The 23798-nt window shown below is 42.2% G+C and overlaps 1 protein-coding gene across 3 annotated transcripts; it reads right to left on the bottom strand.

Annotated features, from left to right (window-relative positions):
* Positions 1–736: 736 nt before the first annotated feature.
* On the bottom strand, positions 737–23153 carry LOC139409052 (mitotic spindle positioning). Of its 3 annotated transcripts, XM_071153713.1 has the most exons (7): positions 23018–23153; positions 22496–22710; positions 13866–16308; positions 8984–9240; positions 8728–8766; positions 8508–8622; positions 737–1823 (listed from the first exon to the last, which is right to left on the bottom strand). In XM_071153713.1, exons 2-6 carry the CDS (start codon positions 22553–22555, stop codon positions 8533–8535), a joined length of 2889 nt encoding a protein of 962 aa, XP_071009814.1. In that variant the 5' UTR covers positions 22556–22710; positions 23018–23153; the 3' UTR covers positions 737–1823; positions 8508–8532. The 3 variants fall into 3 exon arrangements, with proteins under 3 accessions (XP_071009814.1, XP_071009813.1, XP_071009815.1); XM_071153712.1 differs by lacking the exon at positions 737–1823 and having other exon boundaries at positions 7724–8622; XM_071153714.1 differs by lacking the exons at positions 737–1823; positions 22496–22710 and having other exon boundaries at positions 7724–8622; positions 23018–23146.
* Positions 23154–23798: the final 645 nt, after the last annotated feature.

A 23798-nucleotide genomic window follows, 5' to 3' on the forward strand; every position in this document is an offset into this window, starting at 1 on the left:
TCAGAACCAAAAAGTTGCAAGTCTTGACTGTTGACCAATGTCCAGTCATCAGCATTGGAACGCAAAAGTGGGCGCACATACCCAGATTAGTGACCAGGTAGCGCTTGTTTAAATTTCTCCGGTTTAGCCTGGGAAAAACATAGTAGCCTACCTACTTTCATAATATTCGTATAAAGTACCATTTAGCAAACTGCTACGGGCGCATCTTCGCCTCTGGGTAAAAGCATCTGCTAAATGACAGTAAGCTACCTGGTGATTTCATTAATGTTCACATTTCTGATAGGCATAGTTTGGGTGGGTTATAAACTTCAGTGGTAGTACGGTTTATGTCTAAAGAGAGCTGTGAAATCGCACTACCTTCAATACATGGGATGAAGATGTAACATTCTCGTGAATTGATTAAGATATTTGTGAGGAAGAAAGACTAAAGACTTTCCATCTGATCCTGCAACCGCTGCTGGATAGGCCTAAATGCAGAGAAGTGACATGATATCCCTAGTTGACATTGACTGCCAACAAATCCAGGTGTTAAAAGCCAACCTGGTCTGAGCGTGTTGTATTATGTACATTAAGTCGACACTCCATCTAGTATGATACGTTATATAAGACTTGGTTACTTAAGGCAAAAATAAAAGGGTGGGTGGTTGCGAGTTCCAATCTCAGACAACTTTAGTATTTTAGCTAATTAGTAACTTTTCAACTTAGTATGTTAGCTAACCTTAACACTTCCCATTAACCCTAACCCTTTTGCTCATCCTTACCCTTTAACCTAAACTTAACCCCTAGCCTAGCTAATGTTAGCCACCTAGCAAGAATTTGTAACATATTCTAGGTTATGCAAATTCGTAATGTATAATATGAAATGGGTGATGGACATCCACAAATAAATACATACCATACCAAATGTAACATATCAAACTATCATGTCTCAGATTTACATACAGAATACAAAATGCTCTGATACCAGGTTGGAAGGCATCAATGCAAAGTAACAAACTCCTCTTGACTTCAACCTGTTGCGCAATGGTGTATGGAAATTGTATGTTACCGTTCATTTAGCTGATTGTTGCATCCAAAACATTGACTCCCAGGGCTGTGATATGCCAAATCTTCCAACACAGTAAGATCAGCCATCTGTCTTTTATAGTATTTCAACAATGGTTTTACTTTCAAATGTACCTCTAATTTAACAAATGACTGTACGTTACTTTATATGGATTATTATAACAAATGCAGTGGTGTTGAAATGATATAGCATGTCAAGATGTTGTATTTCCATTGTGAATTCATGCAATGAAATCGAAAAAGTATTAAATTGCTTTCACAATATCACATTTTAACATACTGTATATTTTCCCCTTTCAACATTTGACAAACAGTTCCCTTATTCCACCACTTTGCACTGTGTGAATCAGGTGTGTTAGTGCTGGACTGGAACAGAAGCCAGGAGCAGGGTTGGCCTGCTCCAGTTGTAATAGGGTTATACATTGTGCAATGTTTAACTTTAAACTGGGTAGTTCGAGCCCTGAATGCTGATTGGTTGAAAGCCGTGGTATATCGGACCGTATACCAAGGGTATGACAAAACATTTATTTTTACTGCTGTAATTATGTTGGTAACCAGTTTATAATAGTAATAAGGCACCTCGAGGGTTTGTGATTATATTGGCCTTATACCACACCCCTTCGGGCCATATTGCTCAAGTATACAACATTTGCTAATAGGTACAAATAACCAGTGGTATACAACGATATACCCCTAGTCTCTTGGGACATTCATTGGGACCTCTTCATCTGCGGACAGGCTTTCACAGCTCTCCGTATCTGAAGGCATAAAACATCACAGAATTAGACAGCACTGAATATTATGTTGCTATTGTCTCTCTGTCCTAATAGTTTTCCTTACTAGGGTCTGGAACTGACAGCTGGAGCTTCAGTCCTTTCACCCCCTTCCGTGGCTGTTATCTACAAATACATTTGGAGCTTGTGTTTTTAATTTACAATGATGCTATTTGATTTACTTAGCTATACAGTAAAGTTAGCTAGCTAGTTAGCAGCTCATACATGTAGCTGGCTATGTAATGTTATAATTTGATAATCTAGCAAGGCAGGCTAGCTAACTCAGGGTTTACCAAACTCAACCCCCACCCGATGCAAGTTTTGTTTTTTGCCCTAGGGCTACACAACTGATTCAAATAACCAACTCATTATTTTAATCGCCTGTATAGTGCTAGGGCAAAGAAACTCAAACACAAAACCAGGATCAATGTGGTTAGGGTTAGAATCACATTTTAAGATGAGATTGCCTATTTCTACAGTCTTCTGACTTTGTTGGTGTGGTAACTAGTGATTACCTAGAATTAGCTTGTCCCAAGTTACTGCCCCGATGACACAGACTGCTTCCTCAACAACAGTTATGTGAAAAGTTGTTTGAAAAAATACCAGGTTTGATAAACTAGTAGATTAATTACCCAGCCAAGCAGATACAAGCAGTAGTCATTTTGGTTATGAAGTGCATTATCAAAAAGTCTTTGTCCTTTATAATACAAAATGCAATTTACCACTTGGCTGTCAATTGTTTTCACCCTGTCACGGGCCTCTGTCAACACCACATAAGATGAGGAAGCACATTTTTTTTTAGGAGGATTGCCTACTGCAGTTGTTCAAGAGATGTCCAGTTTGCAGCTGAACATGCAACATAGGGTTACCAAGAGCTGACATGCCATGCTCATCAATGGGGCGCTGGCAAAGACCTTACTTCCAGCCTCACCTATTGCCTGCTCACCAACGGTTGACAATGGGGAGACCAGTATTAGGTAGGTTTAGTCTGACCTGTTCAAACTTCAACATACTGTAGCATACTGTGCCTTCAGAAAGTATTCACACCCCTTGATTTTTTTTTCCACATTTTGTGTTACGGCATTAATTTAAAAGTGATTGAGTTTTTTTTGCCAATGGCCTGCCTACACACAGTACCCCATAATATCAAAGTGGAATTATGTTTTTTGATTTGACTTTAAATGGAAATCTGAAATACCTTAGGTCAATAAGGGTTCAACCCATTTGTTATTGCAAGGATTAATAAGTTCAGGAGTAAAAATGTGGTTAACAAGTCACATAAGTTGCATGGACTCACTCAGTGTGCAATAATAGAGTTTAACATGATTTTTGAATGACTACCTCATCTCTGTATTCCAAACATAGAATTATCTATAAGGTCCCTCAGTCGAGCAGGGAATTTCAAACACAGATTCAACCACAAAGACCAGGGACGTTTTCCAATGCCTTGGAAGAAGGGCATCTAATGGCAGATGGGTAAAATAAAACATACATTGAATATCCCTTTGAGCATGGTGAAGTAAATTACACTTTTTGGATGGTGCATCAATACACACAGTCATTACAAATATACAGGCGTCTTTCTTAACTTAGTTACCGGAGAGAAAGGAAACCTCTGAGTTTTAACCATGAGGCTAAAACAGTTAGAGATGAATGGATCTCAGCCTCCAGTATTTATGCTGCAGTAGTTTATGTGTCGGGGGGCTAGGGTCAGTTTGTTATATCTGGAGTACTTCTCCTGTCCAATTCGGTGTCCTGTGTGAATTTAAGTGTGCGTTCTCTAATTCTCTCTTTCTCTCTCTCGGAGGACCTGAGCCCTAGGACCATGCCCCAGGACTACCTGACATGATGACTCCTTGCTGTCCCCAGTCCACCTGACTGTGCTGCTGCTCCAGTTTCAACTGTTCTGCCTTATTATTGATCGACCATGCTGGTCATTTATGAACATTTGAACATCTTGACCATGTTCTGTTATAATCTCCACCCGGCACAGCCAGAAGAGGACTGGCCACCCCACATAGCCTGGTTCCTCTCTAGGTTTCTTCCTAGGTTTTGGCCTTTCTAGGGAGTTTTTCCTAGCCACCGTGCTTCTACACCTGCATTGCTTGCTGTTTGGGGTTTTAGGCTGGGTTTCTGTACAGCACTTTGAGATATCAGCTGATGTACGAAGGGCTATATAAATAAATTTGATTTGATTTGGATGTGATAAACTGAGGATCAGCAACATTGTAGTTACTGCACAATACGGACCTAATTTAGTTGACAGAGTGAAAGGATTGTAAATTATGGATTTGTTTTATTTTCAAAAAACATGTTTTCACTTTGTCATTATGGGTTATTGTGTGTAGATGGGTGAGAAAAAAAGTATTTAATCAATTTTGAATTCAGACTGCAACACAACAAAATGTGGAATAAGTCAAGGGGTATGAATACTTTCTGAAGGCACTGTATGTATGTCAGATATTGGTAATAGAACAGTGACTGTGTATGTGTTCACAGATGCATCTATGGAGCCAGCACTTGAAGACTTGCAGACTGACAGACAGGCAGTGGTGGAAAAAGTACTCAATATACATACTTGAGTAGAAGTAAAGATAACTTAATAGAAAAGTCACCCAGTAAAATACTACTTCAGTAAAAGTCTAAAAGTATCTAGTTTTAAATGTACTTAAGTAGAGTGAAGTAGAGTGGTGGAAAAAGTACTAAATTGTCATACTTGGATGAAAGTACAAAGTAAATGCTATACATTAAATTCCTTACAATAAGCTAACCATAAGGCATGCTTTTTTTGTTTTTTTAAATTATGGACTGATCGGCACACTTCAACACTCCAACATAATTTACAAACACAGTATTTGTGTTTAGTGAGTCTGCCAGATCAGAGGCAGCAGGGATGACAATGCGTTATATTGATAGGTGTGTGAATCAGACCATATTACTGTCCTGCCTGAGCATTCAAAATGATAAGAGTACTTTTGGGTGTCAGAGAAAATGTATGGGCGTAAAAGGTAAATATTTTGTTTAGGAATGTAGTGGAGAAAAAGTAGTCAAATATAAATAGTAAAGTACAGATAGGTAAAAATACTTTAAAGTCGTTTTTTGGGGTAAGTACTTTACACCACTGCAGATGGGCTTGATACTGAGGTCTCTAAATGGAGAGAGACCTGGCACTCTGAATAACATTTTCAGTAGTTCACTTTTACTTGAATTGTCTTTTATTATTGAATTGAACGGTATCAGTCAATATGGGGTTGAAGAAACCCTGTGTATTCGGCGCCAGGATCAGGAAACTCATGTTGTATACAGGACACCAGAAGCATTTGTGGTCATACGCACATCCTTAAAAACATAGGTGCTGGGAATACTAGAAAAGAGCAAGGGCCGCACAATGTTGAAGCTCTCAATTCACTGCTCGATTGACAACGTCAGCAATGACACACCCTAGGAACACCCACACCAAACCACACCCCCAAGCCAAATCACATTTGGCTTCTCTCATGGCCACCAGCATTTGTGGAGCAAGCCAAAAAAACAATGCCAAATCAGCAGGTGCAGTTGCCCTTTAAATACACTACATGACCAAAGTATGTGGACACCTGCTCATCAGACATCTCATTCCAAAATCATGGGCATTAATATGGAGTTGGTCCCCCCTTTGCTGCTATAAAAGCCTCCACTCTTCTGGGAAGGCTTTCCACTAGATGTTGGAAAATTGCTGGGGGACTTGCCTCCTTTCAGCCACAAGAGCATTAGTGAGGTCGGGCACTGATGTTGGGTGATTAGGCCTGGCTCGCAGTAGGTGTTCCAATTCATCCCAAAGGTGTTCAATTGGGTTTGAGTTCAGGGCTCTGTGCAAGCCAGTCAAGTTCTTCCACACCGATCGCGAAAAACCATTTCTGTATTGATCTCGCTGTGTACAGTGTCATTGGGCTCCCGAGAAGCGCAGCTGTCTAAGGCACTGCATCTCAGTGCTTAGATGCGTCACTAGACAGGACAGACTGGTTCGAATCCAGGTTGCATCACAACTTGACTAGTTAAATAAATAGTTATATAGTTAAGTTAAATAAAAATAATAATAATTGTCATGCTGAAACAGGAAAGGGCCTTCCCCCAACTGTTACCGCATAGATGGAAGCAAAGAAATGTCTAGAATGTCATTGTATGACGTAACGTTAAGATTTCCCTTCACTGGAACTAAGGGGCCTAGCCCGAACAATGAAAAACAGCCCCAGACCATTATTCCTCCTCCACCAAACTCTACATTTGGCACTATGCATTCTGGCAGGTAGCGTTCTGGCATCCACCAAACCTAGATTTGACCGTTAGAATACCAGATGGTGAAGTATGATTGATTCGTCACTCCAGAAAACATTTCCACTGCTCCATAGTCCAATTGCGGCGAGCTTTACACCAATCCAGCAGATGCTTGGCATTGCGCACGATGAACTTAGGCTTGTGTGCAGCTGCTTGGCCATTGAAACCCATTTCATGAAGCTCCCGACTAACAGTTGTTGTGCTGACATTGTTACCAGAACAGTTAGTGCGGACATTGCTTCCAGAGGCAGTTTGTAACTCGTTAGTGAGTGCTGCAACCGAGGACAGGCGATTTTTACTCTATGCACTCGGCGATCCCGTTCTGTGAGCTTGTGTGGCCTACCACTTCACAGCTGAGCCGTTGTTGCTCCTAGACGTTTCCACTTCACAATAACAGCACTTACAGTTGACCGGGGCAGCTCTAGCAGGTCAGAAGTTTTACTAACTGACTTGTTGGAGAGGGGACAATGACGATGCCACGTTGAAAGTCACTAAGCTCATCAGTACAGGCCATTCTGTCTATGGCGATTTCATGGCTGTGTAGTCGAACGTATACACCGGTCAGCAATGGGTGTGGCTGAAATAGCCACTAATTTGAAGGGGTGTCCACATACTTATGGTCATACTTTAGTTTCAATGTTACAGTTAACCACTCAAATCCCCTACAATCAGTTCAAGTGTCTGCCCAGGAGATGGCAATGTCTTGCTCCATTTGAATCAGTTTGACATTCTCTTATTCATCTACAATGCATCCGATTTGACGTCGCCACTCGTTTAAGCAGTGTATCCCACTGCTACCACCAAATGTAGCAGAGTTTAATCTCTTATTGCATCTACATTCCCTGGGCTATTCTCAGATGTAAGTCATACCGTAGTCTTTCCATCAAAACCAGATAGTGTCATGTTGCAAACAGTCCGGTTTAGAGTGTGATTAAACTTGTCATTGAACTTACATTACAATTTAGTAATTTAACAGACCCTCTTATCCAGATCAACTAGGGTTGCCAAGGGCACGTCGCCAGATTCTTTCACCTTGTCTGCTTGAAGATTCAAACCAGCGACCATTCGGTTACTGGCCCAAGGCTCTTAACTGCTAGGCTACATTCATATAACCAGTGGTGGAAAAAGTACCCAATTGTCATACTTGAGTAAAAGGTCAGGATACCTTAATAGAAAATGACAAGTAAGTCATCCAGTAAAATCTTATTTGAGTAAAAGTATTTGGTTTTAAATATACTTAAGTATCAAAAGTAAAACTATAAATCATTTCAAATTCCTTATATTAAGCAAACCAAACGGCACCATTTTCTTTTTTTTAAATTTACGGATAGTTAGGGCACGCTCCAACACTCAGACATAATTTACAAACGAAGCATGTGTTTGGTGAGTCCGCCAGATCAGAGGCAGTAGGGAGGACCCAGGGATGTTCTCTTGCTAAGTGTATGAATTAGACCATTTTCCTGTCCTGCTAAGAAAAATGTAACAAGTACTTTTGTGTTTCAAGGAAAATGTATGGAGTAAAAAGTAAAGTTTCTTCAGGAATGTAGTAAAAGTTGCCAAAAATATAAAATAGTAAAAATAATTACCCCAAAAAACAACTTTAGTAGTACTTAAATATTTTTATAAACACATTACCTAAGAACCTGGCAGGTTCAAGTCTTGCACAAATTTCTGCTTTCACAGCACATACAAGTCAATTAAGAACACAAACATACTGGTATCAGCTGTAGCTAACTCTTTATTAGATATTATTTCATATTAAATTAGACAAAAGTCAACATTTCCTGAAGACTACTGCAAGTGCTTCATTGGACTGGATATTGGTTTGGAAATGTTTACTTTATTAAATACATAATGGATATCTGATGGTTTCTTGCTTGTTTTTGCTTTGCAAAGCACAACTGACAAGACAAAAATAGCTCCCTCACTCATTTTCTATGCAGCCTTTTGAGGGCGGATGGGCCTAATCAAAGCTACCTAGCAGTGACTGCCAGACTTAAAAATAACTCATACACCGTTTCATCCCAAAACAAGGCAATGCATTCTAAGCAGGCGCAGACCTCCTCTTAAATTTCAATTCCATTCCATTTTCTGCCTCAGCTAAAAACCTGTCTCATCTATTACATATATTTTTCAGTTCACCTTTCGCTTCTAAATCGTGAAAGGGTACCTCCTGCTCAGGTGGCAGATGATGGACGGGGGGGGGGGGGGGGGGGGGGGTTGTTATCACAAAGTTGACCAATCATTAGTTCAGCCAGGTAGTGTGTAGACGGAGTATATTCTTATGTGCTGAGATGGGACAACTTCCCTAAAATGCCTGTTCCATCTCCTCTTCTCCTTTTCATGTTCGCTCACCCTCCAGTGGAGAAGGCTGGTGGACTCATTGGCTGTCCTCCTTGGTGTAGTCGCCAGCCTCCCAGCGCAGTGCCCGCTTGTTTTTGTGCCTGGTGACGCGGGTCGCCTCCAAGACCTGCAATGGAAGAAATAGCATCAAAATCATATTGGACCTGTGATAAAAGACCTTCTGAGACAAATGACTCAATGGATATCAGCAGAGAGAAGAGCAACCACTTACTTCATTGTTCACATCGTCAGTAGGCTGAATTCCTGCATACTAGAGGTAACAGAAAAGTCTAATTCAACAACTAGCACACAAAACCTATGAATTGAGAAGTCTCACAAGATGTACATGGTTTCGCCAACACTATCAGTACTCTTTTGTAGGCATATTGCATTGCTGTATTTCTTTCCAAACTGTGCCTAAATGTTTTATGTCTATAATGGATTTTCAATGTATGTAGACAGCATCAATAACTACAGTCTTTCCTCACAGCATTCTCTTCCAGCTTCAGTTTGATTCTCCTCTCCTCAAAGTCCTCTAGCAGAGTTTCGGTCAGGCCTTTTTGCGTGGGGATCCCAGGGGAGCCACCCATCTCTACCCACGGGCTAGCAGGCAACAGGGGGGCAACCCTGCTCACCACAGGGGAGCTGGGCCTTGGGGAGCCCCATGGCTGGGCAGTGACTATGGAAAAGGAGGGAAGACGGGCAGTGGGACGAATGGAGGTGGAAAAGCGAGATGCGCTGTCCACTTTATCGGGGGGGAGGGGGAGAGAAAGAGAAACATTGAGTTAACACATACATGCTTGTAATTGTGTTAAGAGTACATTTGAAATGTAAGTCGAAAGCAACATGAAAACTACAGTGCCTTCAGAAAGTACACCCCTTGACTTTTTCCACGTTGTGTTACAGCCTGAATTTAAGGTGGATTAAATTGAGATTGTTTTACTGGCCTACACACACACACACACACACCCCGTAATGTCAAAGTGGAATTGTTATTTTTAATACGGTGCAAACTAATCTCACACTACCAGTCAAAAGTTTGTACACACCTACTCATTCAAGGGTTTTTCTTTATTTTACTATTTTCTACAGTGAAGAATAGTTAAGACATAACTATGAAATAACATATGCAATCATGTAAAAAATATAAATATATATTCTAAATATATTTATGAGATTCTTCAAAGTAGCCACCCTTTGCACACTCTTGGCATTCTCTCAACCAGCTTCATGAGGTAGTCTGGAATGAATTTCAATTAGCAGGTGTGCCATGTTAAGTTACATTTCTGGAATTCTTTTCCTTCTTAATGCATTTGAGCCAATCATTTGTGTTTTGACAAGGTAGGGGTGGTATACAAGACGAAACCCCCTATTTGGTAAAAGACCAAGTCCATATTATGGCACGAACAGCTCAAATAAGCAAAGAGAAAAGACAGTCCATCATTACTTTAAGACACGGTCATCTCAGATTGACTGACCATCTGAAGGGGAGAGTTTTGGCCAGAGTTCCAGTTAAATACATTTATGAGGATCTCGGGTTTGTCCCAGTTAATCTTATATCCTGATATACTGCTGAATATGTTGATTGTCGAGAGCACGTGTTCTAATGATCGATTGGGTTCTTGTACGAACATCAGAATATCAGTGTAAAGACTTATTTTGCAAATCGGATGCCTACAACTGAACTGAATTATCAAGGCTTGTGGTGAGCTAGAGAGAAGTTTAAACCATTTGCACATAGCTGTACTAAAACCAAATTCCTCGAGTGCCAAGTTCAGGAAGGTCATATTGACTCTCTTCGGGAAGCTAGATGCATGATGTCAAAGAGGCGCCTGTTGACTAGAGTGTCAGACTTTCATAAAACCCTTTTGATCAGAATGTATTATTTTGGGAAGAATAGTTTCTAATCTGTTGGCTTTGCAAATTATTTTTCAACTTATTTTTTGACCAGGAGAATGATTAAGGCGGTGTCCAATGCGGAAGGTTATTAGAGCAAAAATATTCATAAAACTCAATAGGAAGTGGAATTATGTTAAAAAATGAAAAGCTGAAATGTCTTGTGTCAATAAGTATTCAATCCCTTTGTTATGGCAAGCCCAAACAAGTTCAGGAGTAAAAATGTGATTAGCAAGTTGCATGGATATACTGTGTTACATAATTGTTTTTATGACTACCTCATCTCTGTAACCCACACAAACAATTATCTGTAAGGTCCCTCAGTCGAGCAGCGAATTTCAAACAGATTCAACTACAAAGACCAGGGAAGGGTTTCAAGGACTCGCAAAAAGGGCACCTATTGGTAGATGGTGAAATCCCTGCTTTTTTTTAAAACCAAGAGGCTAATGGGGACTTTAAAACAGACTAATGGCTGTGATAGGAGAAAACAGAGGAGGAATCAAGGAAGCCTGTACAAATATTCCAAAACATGCATCCTGTTTGCAACAAGTCAGAAAGCAATTAACTTTTTATTCTAAATACAAAAAGTGTTAATGTATGTTTGGGGCAAATCCAATACATTATGGAGCACCACTCTCCATGTTTTCATGCATAGTGGTGGCTGCATCATGTTATGGGTATGCTTGTAATTGTTAAGGACTAAGGATTTTTTCAGGATAAAAAAAAAGAAACTGAATGGAACTAAGCACAGGCAAAATCCAAAAGGAAAACCTGGTTCAGTCTGCATTCCACTAGACACTGGGAGATGACTTCACCTTTCAGATGGACAACACCATAAAACACAAGGCCAGATCTACACTGGAGTTGCTTACCAAGAAGACAGTACATTTTCCTGAGTGGCCGAGTTACAGTTTTGACTTAAATCTACTTAAATCTATGGCAAGACCATGAAAATGGTTGTCTAGCAACCAATTTGACAGAGCTTGAAGAATTTTGAAAATAATAAACTGGGCAAAGGTTGCACAATCCAGGTGTGGAAGCTCTTAGAGACTTAGCCAGAAAGACCCGCAGCTGTAAATCGGTGCAAAATTGCTTCTACAAAGAAGAGACTAAGGGAGTGAATACTTATGTAAATGAGATACTTCTGCATTTCATTTTTTATACATTTGCAAAAATAGGTATAAAAAAAAATATATGTTTTAATTTTGACATATGTAGAGGAGTGAGCAAATACATTTAATCTACTTGGAATTCAGGCTGTAACAACAAAATGTGGAATAACTCAAGAGGTATGAACACTTTCTGAAGGCACTGTACATAAAGATAGCTGAATTGTAGTCATACCATTGTACACACTTGACTATGAAAATGGACACTGGTAGACATCTTGCCGTAAAACTAGTTTTAAAAAGGCCTAGTGCAGTCAAAACTATGTTTTTCCTGTGTTTTGTATGATATTGTACATACAAAACACATGAAACTACACTACATGACCAAAAGTATGTGGACCCCTGCTCGTCGAACATCTCATTCCAAAATCACGGGCAATAATATGTAGTTGGTCTCTACTCTTCTGGGAAGGCTTTCCACTACAATTTAGAACATCGCTGCGGGGGCTTTCTTCCAGTCAGCCACAAGAGCATTAGCGAGGTCGGGCACTGATGTTGGGCTCGCAGTCACCGTTCCAATTCATCCCAAAGGTGTTTGATGGGGTTAAGGTCAGGGTTCTGTGCAGGCCAGTCAAGTTCTTCCACAACGATCTTGACAAAAAAATTCTGTACGGACCTTGGTTTGCGCAAGGGGTCACTGTCATTCTGAAACAGTAAAGGGCCTTCCCCAAACAGTTGCAAGCACAGAATCGTCTAGAACAAGGGTGGGCAGTTCCCGTCCTTGAGGGCCTGATTGGTGTCAGTTTTGCCCCAGCTAACACACCGGACTCCAATAATCACCTAATCATGATCTTCAGTTTAGAATGCAATTTGATTAATCCTCTGTTTTTGCTAGGGATGGAGAAGTGTGACACCAATCAGGCCCTCTGGGACTGGAGTTGCCACCCCTGGTCTAGAATGTCATTGTATGCTGTAGCGTTAAGATTTGCCGTCACTGGAACTAAAGGGCCTAGCCCGAACCATGAAAAACAGCCCCAGACCATTATTCCTCCTCCACCAAACTTTACAGTTGGCACTATGCATTCAGGCAGGTAGTGTTCTCCTCTTATCCGTCATACCCAGATTAGTCTGTCGGACTGCCAGGTGGTGAAGTGTGATTCATCACTTCAGAGAACACATTTCCACTGCTCCAATGGCAGCGAGCTTTACACCACTCCAGCCGACGCTTGGTATTGTGCATGGTGATCTTAGAATTGGCCATGTAAACCCATTTCATAAAGCTCTCGACGAACAGTTCTTGTGCGGACGTTGCTTCCAGAGGCAGTTTGGAACTCGGGTCGTGAGTGTTGCTTGCAGTCCTAGCTAAATTTTAGCTTGAGAAAGTTTTTGCTAAAATGCTATTTTTCACCAATTTTATGGAAAACTATTACAATAAGGTACTGTTTGATATTGAGATAAAAACAGCTGTATTGGCCCTTTAATGTGACTGGAGGTAGAATAATCTTAAGGTCCAGTGCAGCCGTTTAAAAATAAAAATCTCTATCAAATCCTTTCTGGGTAATAATTTAGTACCTTACTGTGATTATTTTCAATTAAAATTGTCAAAAAGAAACAGAAATGGCTTCTTAGCTAAGAACAATCTCAGACAATTTTGCTAGGACTGTCTGGGAGTGGTCTGAGTGGGGAGGGGAAAGCTGAAACTAGCTCTTACTGGCAGAGAGTTTTGGAACTCTTTCTTATTGGTCTATTGACTCATTTTCCATCTAGTGATGTCACCAGGCAGGTCAAAACTTCATCCCACTAAAACAGGCAAGAATTTCACGTGGTCTTTTCAAACATCTCTTACACTAAAAGGGCATTATCATAATTTTTACAATATTATTCTAACCTCAATGTGGAAATATGTATAGAACACAGGTCAAGCACGTTTAACCGCACTGGGCCTTGAACCACAATTTCAGTGCGTCAGGAAAAGCAGCAATTAAATAATAATTTATTAAACTTTTCACTGTTCTGTTTATCTGACTTATTTGAGCCTTTTTGATGCAAAATAATAGCCTTTGTGTCAATGATTAATCATGGCTGGTAACACAGCATTGGTTCCTCTGCTCATATATGACCAAAGTTCAGGATCTAATTAAGTTTGTCATGTCTTCCAGTCTAAGAAAGCCAGCAGTATACAAGACAAACAAATTCCACTAAAAGCTAGAATTGTGAGGACATTTGACAATTGGTGCATGTAGACATTTGCTTAAATCAAGCCAAAAACAAGTACAAGATATTGCCATCATGAATAATTCATCTGTTAGGTTAGTCTTGTAATTGTATTAATTTGTGTATGGATAAATTAACTGAACCATCCTACCTAGCATTGATACTGGAGTGATAGATGAGTAGGACCATCTGGCCAAGCTCGTATGCTCTACTGGAAGTGAAGGGCTTTCAGAGAAGACAGACTCTTCCTGTTCCATAATGACTCTTCGCAGGCTTTGTGATTGACATGCGTCTTTAGCGTCTCGTTCTATGCAGTCCAAGCTTCCTTCCATAGAGGCGGACAGGCCACGGGATTCCCGCAGTTTCCGGAGCTCCTGCTCACGTTTCAGATCCTGCTCAATCTCCTTCTGGATAATATCTGGAGCGTTTGGTCTTCGATGTCGCAGGCCGCCAGAATCCAGGTGCGCCCTCCAGGTTGGAACAGGCTTATCACTCGGTTCAGACACCTGCACTGCAAATGCAGTGGGTGTAGGTGAGGAGGAAGAGGATGACAAAGAGGAGGCTTCTTTAGCCGAGGAGCCTCTGGCTGGAACTGGCTTCTTTCTTTCCACTAACCACGATGGGTAATTTACTATTTCACTAGTACTGGTCTTCACCACCACTGTGACTTGAGCGCTTTCTGCCTTACTGGTCTCATTCCCTTTCAACATGACGCTCTCCTCTGGGAAGCTGCTTGGCAGTACTCTATTGAAGTCTTGGGATTCTGAACTCCAGCCTTCGCTGGTGGTATTGACGCTTGGAGTGGCGCTCATGCTGCCGATGTACAACTCGGTCTCTTCGGAGTGCCGGTGAGGGCAGCAAGGGGAAGGGTAGCCTTCCGTATCTGAGCTGCTACTCCTCACAATGACCCTGGGTGATGACCAAGTCCTTTTCATCGTCTCGACCTCGGCTCCAGATTGGTCTCTAAGCTCAAAGATCTTTCTCCGATCCTCCATTTCCTGAGGAGTTCCCCGGTTATACAGACCTGGGACTCTCCCCTGGTGCAGCAAGTCTTCTTCCCTCTGGCTGTCCTTTTTGATCTCACGCTGGATGAAGAAGCTCACCCGGTTCTTCTTATTTGCCTTGACAGGCATCAGTGGCGGTGTAGGCTGGGAGAGCAGAGACTTGACCTCCACCATCTCTTGGACGTCGGTGTGCTTGATGCCCCGCAATCGCCGAAGACTCTCTTCTCTCTCCTGAGCGATACGAATCTCCCTCTCTATGGGCGTCTCTCTGTAACCACTTGCCGATTGGGTGCCCTTGCTTTCTGGCTGAGGGTTGTCATTGGACATGCTTCCGTCACTTGTGTAGCCAACACTGGTGTCACCCGATAGATCCTCCAGACCAGAGTCAAGATCATCAAACAGGCTACTCTGCCTCTTGGTTACCCTCTCCTCTGTGCGGTACACCTTTCTGCCAGCGGCATTTTCCCCTTTGTCCTGACGTTTCACTGGGGTCAGACTTTGGTTATACCATTCCGCAGAGTGGTAGTCTTTTTTCTCACTCCTTGGTGACAGCAAGCTGTCTTCTGACTGCCACAGTCTTTGTGGTTTTAGAGAGCTGGGACTCTGCAGGAATGGGTTGAGCCTCGACTGTTCCATCTTTAGGAACTGCTCCCGTGCTGCGCTGAAGTTGATCTGTTCGTTGTCGATGGTGCATGGCTCAGCTGCTGGTGTGGACTCAGATTTGGTGCTGCTTGGCCCGTAGCACAAGCTGAACCCTTCGAGCAACTTGTTGGGTGATTTGCTGAGATCCAGGGTTTCAAGTGCACTCCACTGCTCCCTGAATGTGGCAATCTTTTTGGGGGCTTGACTGTGGATGATCTCCTGCCTAAGCTGCTTCTCCTCCTCCTCCGCCTTGAATTGGGCACCGTTGGTGTTCACCTGGTAGCGGGAGTCCTCGTCGTCCTCGAACAGACTCCCTGGCTTCTTCCCACCGGCGTATGTCTGCAGTTTGAAACTGCTTTCCTCTTTCAGGGTCGCCAACTTGGCTTGTCTCTCTGGGGACACCATCCAGGCTTCGTTCATCTCCGCCTCGGGGCTCACCGGATCATCCACAAAGGAGTAGAAGCCACATTGGGAGCCCGTGCTCCCTGCACTGCTAGGGCTACTGGGTTGCCAGTCTTCACTGGTGTTGCCGCAATCTTCCTCTGACACCGCCACCTGCCTGGCCTGCACCACCACATCCCGGGACACTTTCTGCTGGGTGGATACGATAACTGTGGACTGGGTGCGGGTCACGGAGATGCTGTCAAAACTGAAAGCCGAAGAGTTGTCATTCCGATTGTAGATCCAGCTCCGGTCCAGACTAAAGGGCTCATCGGTGGTGGGGCTGAGCATGGTGCGAAGGTCTACTGCCAGCTCCAGTTTGGGTGACATGGGCTGAAGCACCCATTTTCTGGGTGTGCTTTCCATGGTTCCTTGGAATGTGGCGTCTTCCTGTGTAGACGGTGAGATTTCTGCAGCAGGAAGCTGGTGGGATTGACACACTATCTGGTCACCCTCCTCCTGGGTCAACACATCCTGGCAATCGTCAGGTGCAGCAACTGAGAGTCTCTGCAACCAATTTAAAAAAAAAAGTTAAATAGGCCAACACTTAAGCAACATAATAACTAAGAAAGATAATGGTCAAGTGGCAACTGGATCATTATAACCAATCAAACAAGCTCTCCACTGTCCAAATAATTCTAACAATTTATCATAATTACAATTCAATATTTTATTGAAAACACTTTGAGTAGCTACATCTTATCAATTAACCTACCAGGTACAACCCCAAAACAGTAAACACGGGCACCCTCATAGACGTCATCCTAACTAATTCGCCCTCCAAATACACCTCTGCTGTTTTCAATCAAGATCTCAGCGATCACTGCCTGCATCCGTAATGGATCTGCGACCAAACGACCACCCCTCATCACTGTCAAACGCTCCCTGAAACACTTCTGCGAGCAGGCCTTTCTAGTCGACCTGGCCGGGGTATCCTGGAATGACATTGACCTCATCCCGTCAGTAGATGATGCCTGGCTATTCTTTAAAAGTGCCTTCCTCACCATCTTAAATAAGCATGCCCTCTCAAAAAATGTAGAACTAGGAATAGATATAGTCCTTGGTTCACTCCAGACCTGTCTGCCCTCGACCAGCACAAAAACATCCTGTGGCGTTCTGCATTAGCATCGAATAGCCCCCGTGATATGCAACTTTTCAGATAAGTTAGGAACAAATATACACAGGCAGTTAGAAAAGCTAAGGCAAGCTTTTTCAAACAGAAATTTGCATCCTGTAGTACTAACTCACTGGTCACCATAGCAGCACGCGCTCCAGCAGGTATATCTCACTGGTCACCCCCAAAGCCAATTTCTCCTTTGGTCGTCTTTCCTTCCAGTTCTCTGCTGCCCATGACTGGAACGAATTGCAAAAATCTCTCAAGTTGGAGACTCACATCTCCCTCACTAGCTTTAAGCACCAGCTGTCAGAGCAGCTTACAGATCACTGCACCTGTACATAGCCCATCTGTAAACAGCCCATCCATCTACCTACCTCATCCCCATACTGGTATTTATTAATTCAATTTTGCTCCTTTGCACCCTAGTATCTCTACCTGCACATTCATCTTCTGCCGATCTACCATTCCAGTGTTTAATGGCCTATTTATTTCCTTAACTTACCTCATTTGCATTTATATAGACTGTTTTATTTTGTTCTACTGTATTATTGACTGTATGTTTTGTTTATTCCATGTGTAACTCTGTTGTCGTATGTGTCGAATTGCTACGCTTTATCTTGGCCAGGTCGCAGTTGCAAATGAGAACTTGTTCTTAACTAGCCTACCTGGTTAAATAAATTTTAAAAAATGTAAAAAAAATCTTTGCATACAGTGACAATGGCTGTTATTCCCACTTCACAGATATTACAGAACACGGCTTGTGCCACCAAAATTAAATGAGTTGCATAACACTACAGGGGTTTATGGTTTACAGGAATCTGTTTAACAGGGGAAATAAAAATAAAAAGTTGTGCAAGACAGGATGCTGAGATTTTCTTTGGAATGCCAATATAAAAGTTGCCAATAACATTTACAGCTTAAAATGTAATGCATGAGAACGAGAGACCATGTTTGCAGTGAAGCTAGCTGATCAGGAAAGACACGGGAACTCAAACTGGGAAAATGTAGAGCAAACCAATGTGCGAGATGGTCTAAAAAGATGTTTGCGTTGGTCTAGAAGGCAACTAAGGAATGACACACAAGGTTCAATCGTCTCAGTCAGACCTCTATTTATTGCAAACCTTAGTTTCTGTATGGAGGATTACCAGATCCATTGCTGTGATACTGTATAAAGATCTGTATGAAGAGCCATAAACACCATCTGTTCCCGTCTTAGCCAAGACATTCCGATTCATAATATTGTACATGGATTGCTTTTTTATTTAAAAAAAAAAAAAAAAAAAAAAAAATCGGCACAACTCATACAGTCAAGCTTTTATATACTGAGCAAAAATATAAATGGAACGTGAAACAATTAACGATTTTACTGAGGGACAGTTCATATGAGGATATCAGTCAATTGAAGAATATTCATTAGGCCCTAATCAATGATTTCACATGAGAATACAAGTCTCACAATGGGCCTCAGGATTTCGTCACGGTATTTCTGTGCATTCAAATTGCCATCAGTAAAATGGTGTTCGTTGTCCGTAGCTTATTACTGAGTTACAGTTAATATAAGGAAATCAGTCAATTGAAATACATTCATTAGGCCCTAATCTATGGATTTCGTGACTGGGAATACAGATAGATGCATCTGTTGGTCACAGATTCTTTAAAAAAAAGGTAGCAGTGTGGATTAGAAAACCAGTCAGTATCTGGTGACCACAATTTGCCTCATGCGGCGTGACACATCTCCTTCGCATAGAGCTGATCAGGCTGTTGATCGTGGAATGTTGTCCCACTGCTCTTCAATGGCTGTGCGAAGTTGGTGGATATTGGCGGGAACTGGAACACGCTGTCGTACACGTGTTGGACATAATGCCAAATTCTCTAAAACAACGTAAGGAGGCAGCTTATGGTAGAGAAAGTAACATTAAATTATCTGGCAACAGCTCTAGTGGACATTCCTGCAGTCAGCATGCCAATTGCACGCTCCCTCAAAACTGTGTTGCGTGACAAAACTGCACATTTTAGAGTGGCCTTTTATTGTCCCCAGCACAAGGTGCACCTATGTAATGATCGTGCCATTTGATCGGCTTCTTGATATGCCAAACTTCTCAGGGAGATGGATTATCTTGGCAAAGGGGAAATGCTCACTAACAGGGATGTAAACACATTTGTGCACCAAATTTGAGAGAAATGCGCTTTTTGTGTGTATGGACCATTTCCGGGATCTTTTATTTCAGCTCATGAAACATGGTACCAACACTTTACATGTTGCGTTTATATTTTTGTTCAGTGTAGTTATTATGAACCGTTATCAATTTATTAAAGCAATGGATTCATCTTAAACCTGCAGACATGTACCTAGAGCAGGGCTCTCCAACCCTGCTGCTGGAGAACTACCATCCTGTAGGTTTAGGGCATCGGTTTCTAATAATTAGCTGGTTGACAAAATGATTCAGGTTGGTCACAACTGGGATTGGAGAAGCCTGACCTGGAGTGAGACCTGGAGTGTGCAGCTACAATTGCTTTTCAAAGTGCCTAGTTGTCAGAAGATATATGAAGAACCATAATGAGGGAGAGAGAGGAATGTGTTCACTCCTTTCTCACACAACTCATCTGGAGGTGGGAGTACTGACACTCGAGCAGGATATTAGATACTCTTGGCCAATGAAAACAGATGAGTTCCTCTTCACTCGACTGATGTAGAACTAACTACACTGGAGGCTGGGTGCAATGGCGGGTTGATTTGTCAATCATTTTTTATATGCCACACAAAGGATTAAAAGGAAAATATTTCATGGCAACTAGCAGTATCACTTAGAATCTCTATAGCACTTTTGGCATAACAGCATACTCTAGCATAACATGCTCACTGCTATTCGAGTATGTTGGCTAATGAGTAAAACCTATAGCCCCTGGAAGCTTCCACTCCATTCAACATTGTAATTTCCATTGACAAAACAATCTTGCATTTCACAATTGTCATTGTAACCCTGCTGACACAGAATTATTAAACTAATCATGACAGATGCACAACACTAGACAAATGGACCGGAGTTTACCCAGTCCTAACCTTCCCTGAGATGCCAAGACGTTTGGCTGACCTCAGAATAAGCCCTTCAGCAAATATACATACATTTTGGGTTAAAAAGTAACACACTATCCCAAGAGTTCTAAGGCAGCCTGCAGTGTGTGTATGCGCGCATGTGACCACTTGTGTGACAGTGGACTGTGTACCCCTGATAAGCTCTTTTCAGCGCCACTTTCTGGAATCAGCTCCTCTGCCCTTTGCTCATTGGCTGAGAGAGAAGAGGAGTGATCGGTGGGGGACAGGAGATACACAAGTGTCCTCGCCTCCACTAATTTATTACCTCACGCTGGTGTGTGTGTACGAAACACCCACTAGTTCCTGTCAGTAAAGTGCCTATTGTGGCCTGGATCAACTAAGGCCAAGTTGCATGTAGCACACAAGATAATACAACAAATTACGCAATAAAGATTTTGCCACAGATAAGTCGTCCCCGTCAAAACCTTCAGACTTATTCAAGGCTAATATATATATACACACATACACATATATACATACATACATACACACACACATACACTCATCGACTGTCTGAAATAAATGCCCAAATACATGTTGTCATACAGCTACAGCTTATGTCTGTCGACCATACAGATTTCAAACTAGTTTTCATGTCTTGGAAGGACAACCATGCCAACTGCTCATTAAAGCTCTACTAATCAACAAAAAAAAGGAGAGAACATTTAGCAAATTAACAATGTGATGGTGTTCCCATGGGTATAGGTTGTGTAGTTACAGAGACCAGGGTATACAAGGTCCTCCTCAAATAGGGTAGGCTGTAGCATTTGGAGAAACATGGAGAACAGCCATTACTTGATACACACAAAAAGTGTATAGGGAAATAGACTTACATTAGGCTTACTTCCCTCAGTCAATGCACAAGGGTTTAATTTGACATCAACTTTTGAAAAGAAGTAGAGGTCATTATTCAGTAATGTAGACAGTGTGACAAGATGGAAAATCCAACCATAGTGTCTTCTAAGCTAATGCACCTGATCACCCAACTACCACTTAACTGAAGTGCTTACAATTCATAGATAATGTAAGTATCGATAATGCCATTGAAATGCATTTGGATCAAAAGTACAGTTCATTTGGGAAAATTAAGTAATGAACCCTACCTTAATTAGTATACCGCAAACAAGACAAGTTTGTTGTCTTGTGTCTCCCGCTCTCTGTCTTTTGAGCACCCTAGAGCACAGGCAAAGTTCAGCCAATATCACGTCAGTTATTGAAGCCACACCCTCTTACCGAACAGGGATAAGTGCACAAGACTGACAAACCGCTATAACAAAGGTAGAGAGAAAAGAAACCCATTTACGTCACCAAGGCAAATCAAACAAGACGACCCAGATGAAAAAATGACCTGTGGTCCAAACTGAAGTCCGTAATTAGTTGATTATTTGTCAGAGAGTCAGAGAACCCTGGCCTAAGGGAATGAGTTGGCTAATTTCCTGGTGATCATTTTGTGTCTCAGTACAGAAGCTTCCTTCTTCTCCTTTCCTTCATGACATGACTTGACAAACTTATGGAAACATGTCCATTCCCTTTACCTATCATTGGTCTCATAAGGAAACAAAAACAGAAAAGAACACAAAAGTACTGAGACATCATCAGTATGAGACATCATCAGTACTGAGACATCATCAGTACTGAGACATCATCAGTATGTTGCCTGTGGACTGTTAAAGAATAATCTTCCTTTGGGGTTGAAGTTCACCTGAGAGGATGTCACTGCTACAGCTAGTCCAGTGGAAGAGCTTGAGTCATCATAGCCAAAATGTTCATTACTTAGAAATGCAGAAAAAATACATTTTTTACATCAAATATGGCTCTAGATTGCAGGAAAAGGTTGTTTCGGGTGTCTTTCACCCCCCAGCCATGCTCACACACTTTGTGTTCCCTCAGACTTTTGGGGTGCATTATACCCCTGATAGAGGGCATTACAACCCTGATAGAGGGCATTCCATATAAAAGGGCATTCGCTCTGAGAAATGGGAAAGTTCACACTGAACATAGCTTTGCTGCGCTCTAGTGGCTACCTTGTACATTTACACCAGAGTATTTCAATCAACTTTGTCACTCTGAATAAAAATTTGAAGGGGTCATGACAAACATAATATGGATCTCAGTTTAGCTTACTAATGCAAAGGAATGTTTGTGGTTGTGATCTACTTCACATGGTCTTACATCTAGGAATCAAATGCATGACAGATGAAACATCAGACAATAAAATGGGTACTATTGTGATGTATTTGTCCAAAATGACATTTAAATCAATGAACGCCATAGTGAAAAACATTTCCCAATATCATGGAAACCATGGGAAGAATCTAGGCTGCAACAGCTGTGGTACAAACATTAACAATGCAGATCCAACTGTGTGGGATGTTGAGGGGGGGATGTCAAAGCAAAACAAATTGTTAGCCTGCAATCAGGATCCCTTTAACATTGTTGTAACTACCCCTGTCATTGTGTGTTTGCGGTAAGGGTTGTCTTACCTTGGTCTCATGCTCCATGCTGTTACACAGCACCTGCCAAGGAGGAGTGTACTTGAACATCCTGCAGTGTGAGTGTATGTCTATCTGTGTAAGAGAGCACTTGTGTGTGTGTTACAGCGTGTTGGTGAATGTGTTCAGGTAGCTCTCTGTGTGACAGGATTCAAGGCTAGGTGCAGGGGGGCAATCAAGATCAACTCAGGCCAGGTGTGCTCATTCTGAGACAAGAGAGGGAGGGAGGTAGAACACTCAACAATGGGAAAGACAGTACATTGAATTTGAATTCAAAGTTTTGGGGTAAGACAGAACATGATAAAACAAAACATTGATTAAACTAACATTTTGGTGAACCTTCCAGTTGCTTTTTTGGTTGATTAATCCTTACGTTTTTTTTCCATCTGGCAATTAAAAATGACTGTACACGTTTCACAAATGTCCATATTTGAGTACACAAGGAATAAGATTTTTTTGGTCAGTAGCTTAATCAAAGACCCCCACCCCCCCTCGCCCCATTCCTTAACTCACCTCTCGGTTCTAGACTTGCCCTCCTAGACGTCTGGGTTCTCCAGCAGGTGTTCTGCCGTCTGGATCTGCACCCCCCTCGTATCCCCTACTGTGTTAAGCCTAACAGCTGGGTCTCCGGACTCCACTGGTGTTTTGGTCTGTGGTCTGGCCCTGACTGGACCCCTCCCTGTTACCCCCCACGCCTCCCCCAACGGTATCTGTCCCTCGCCCCTATCCCCCCCCCAACACCCTGTCCATCAAAGCTGCTAGTCCAGAGATATTGACCGGTTGTGGTGGGGGAGTGGGTGAAAAGGGAGTGAGAGGGTAAGGGGGGGTTCCAGACCACAAAGCGTTGGGTGGCGTGACTGCTCCCATGTCTGTTGCTGAGGACAGGGGAATTGCAATGGAATGCTGCTGACCATCACAAAGTGCCGGACAAAAGAGGAGCCATCTGTGCACACGCGCGCACACACAGTTCCGCCTCTACCAACAGTGACTATGTAGCCAGGTGACTGTGTCGATGACAATGGCCGTGACAATGGTGCAGCAGGTCTTAGATTAGCAGTGTAAAAACATTGCATTGTGGTGCATAAGTGGGCAGGACCTTCGTTCATAGGAAAGGACTGTGAGGATTTCACAATGCAGGCCTTCGAGATCGATGCAAACCTCAAGGGGGATTTCAACTTAGTCTAAGAACCAAGGCTAAAGACACACACTCACACTCACATGCACCCGCACACACTTTCACAAATTTGTACTGACTGAGGTGAAAACTATTTTCAAGATGGAGGGAGGGAACACA

This window comes from Oncorhynchus clarkii, chromosome 5 (assembly GCF_045791955.1).
Source record: "Oncorhynchus clarkii lewisi isolate Uvic-CL-2024 chromosome 5, UVic_Ocla_1.0, whole genome shotgun sequence".
NCBI classification, from domain to species: domain Eukaryota; kingdom Metazoa; phylum Chordata; class Actinopteri; order Salmoniformes; family Salmonidae; genus Oncorhynchus; species Oncorhynchus clarkii.

Excerpts from the sequence above, each read along its gene's own strand:
- LOC139409052 (XM_071153713.1), bottom strand. The coding sequence starts at position 22,555 with ATGTTCAAGTACACTCCTCCTTGGCAGGTGCTGTGTAACAGCATGGAG. Across the intron at positions 16,309-22,495 it reads GCATGGAGCATGAGACCAAG|AGACTCTCAGTTGCTGCACC; the intron begins GTAAGACAACCC and ends AATTGGTTGCAG. Across the intron at positions 8,623-8,727 it reads CTGACGATGTGAACAATGAA|GTCTTGGAGGCGACCCGCGT; the intron begins GTAAGTGGTTGC and ends CTTCCATTGCAG.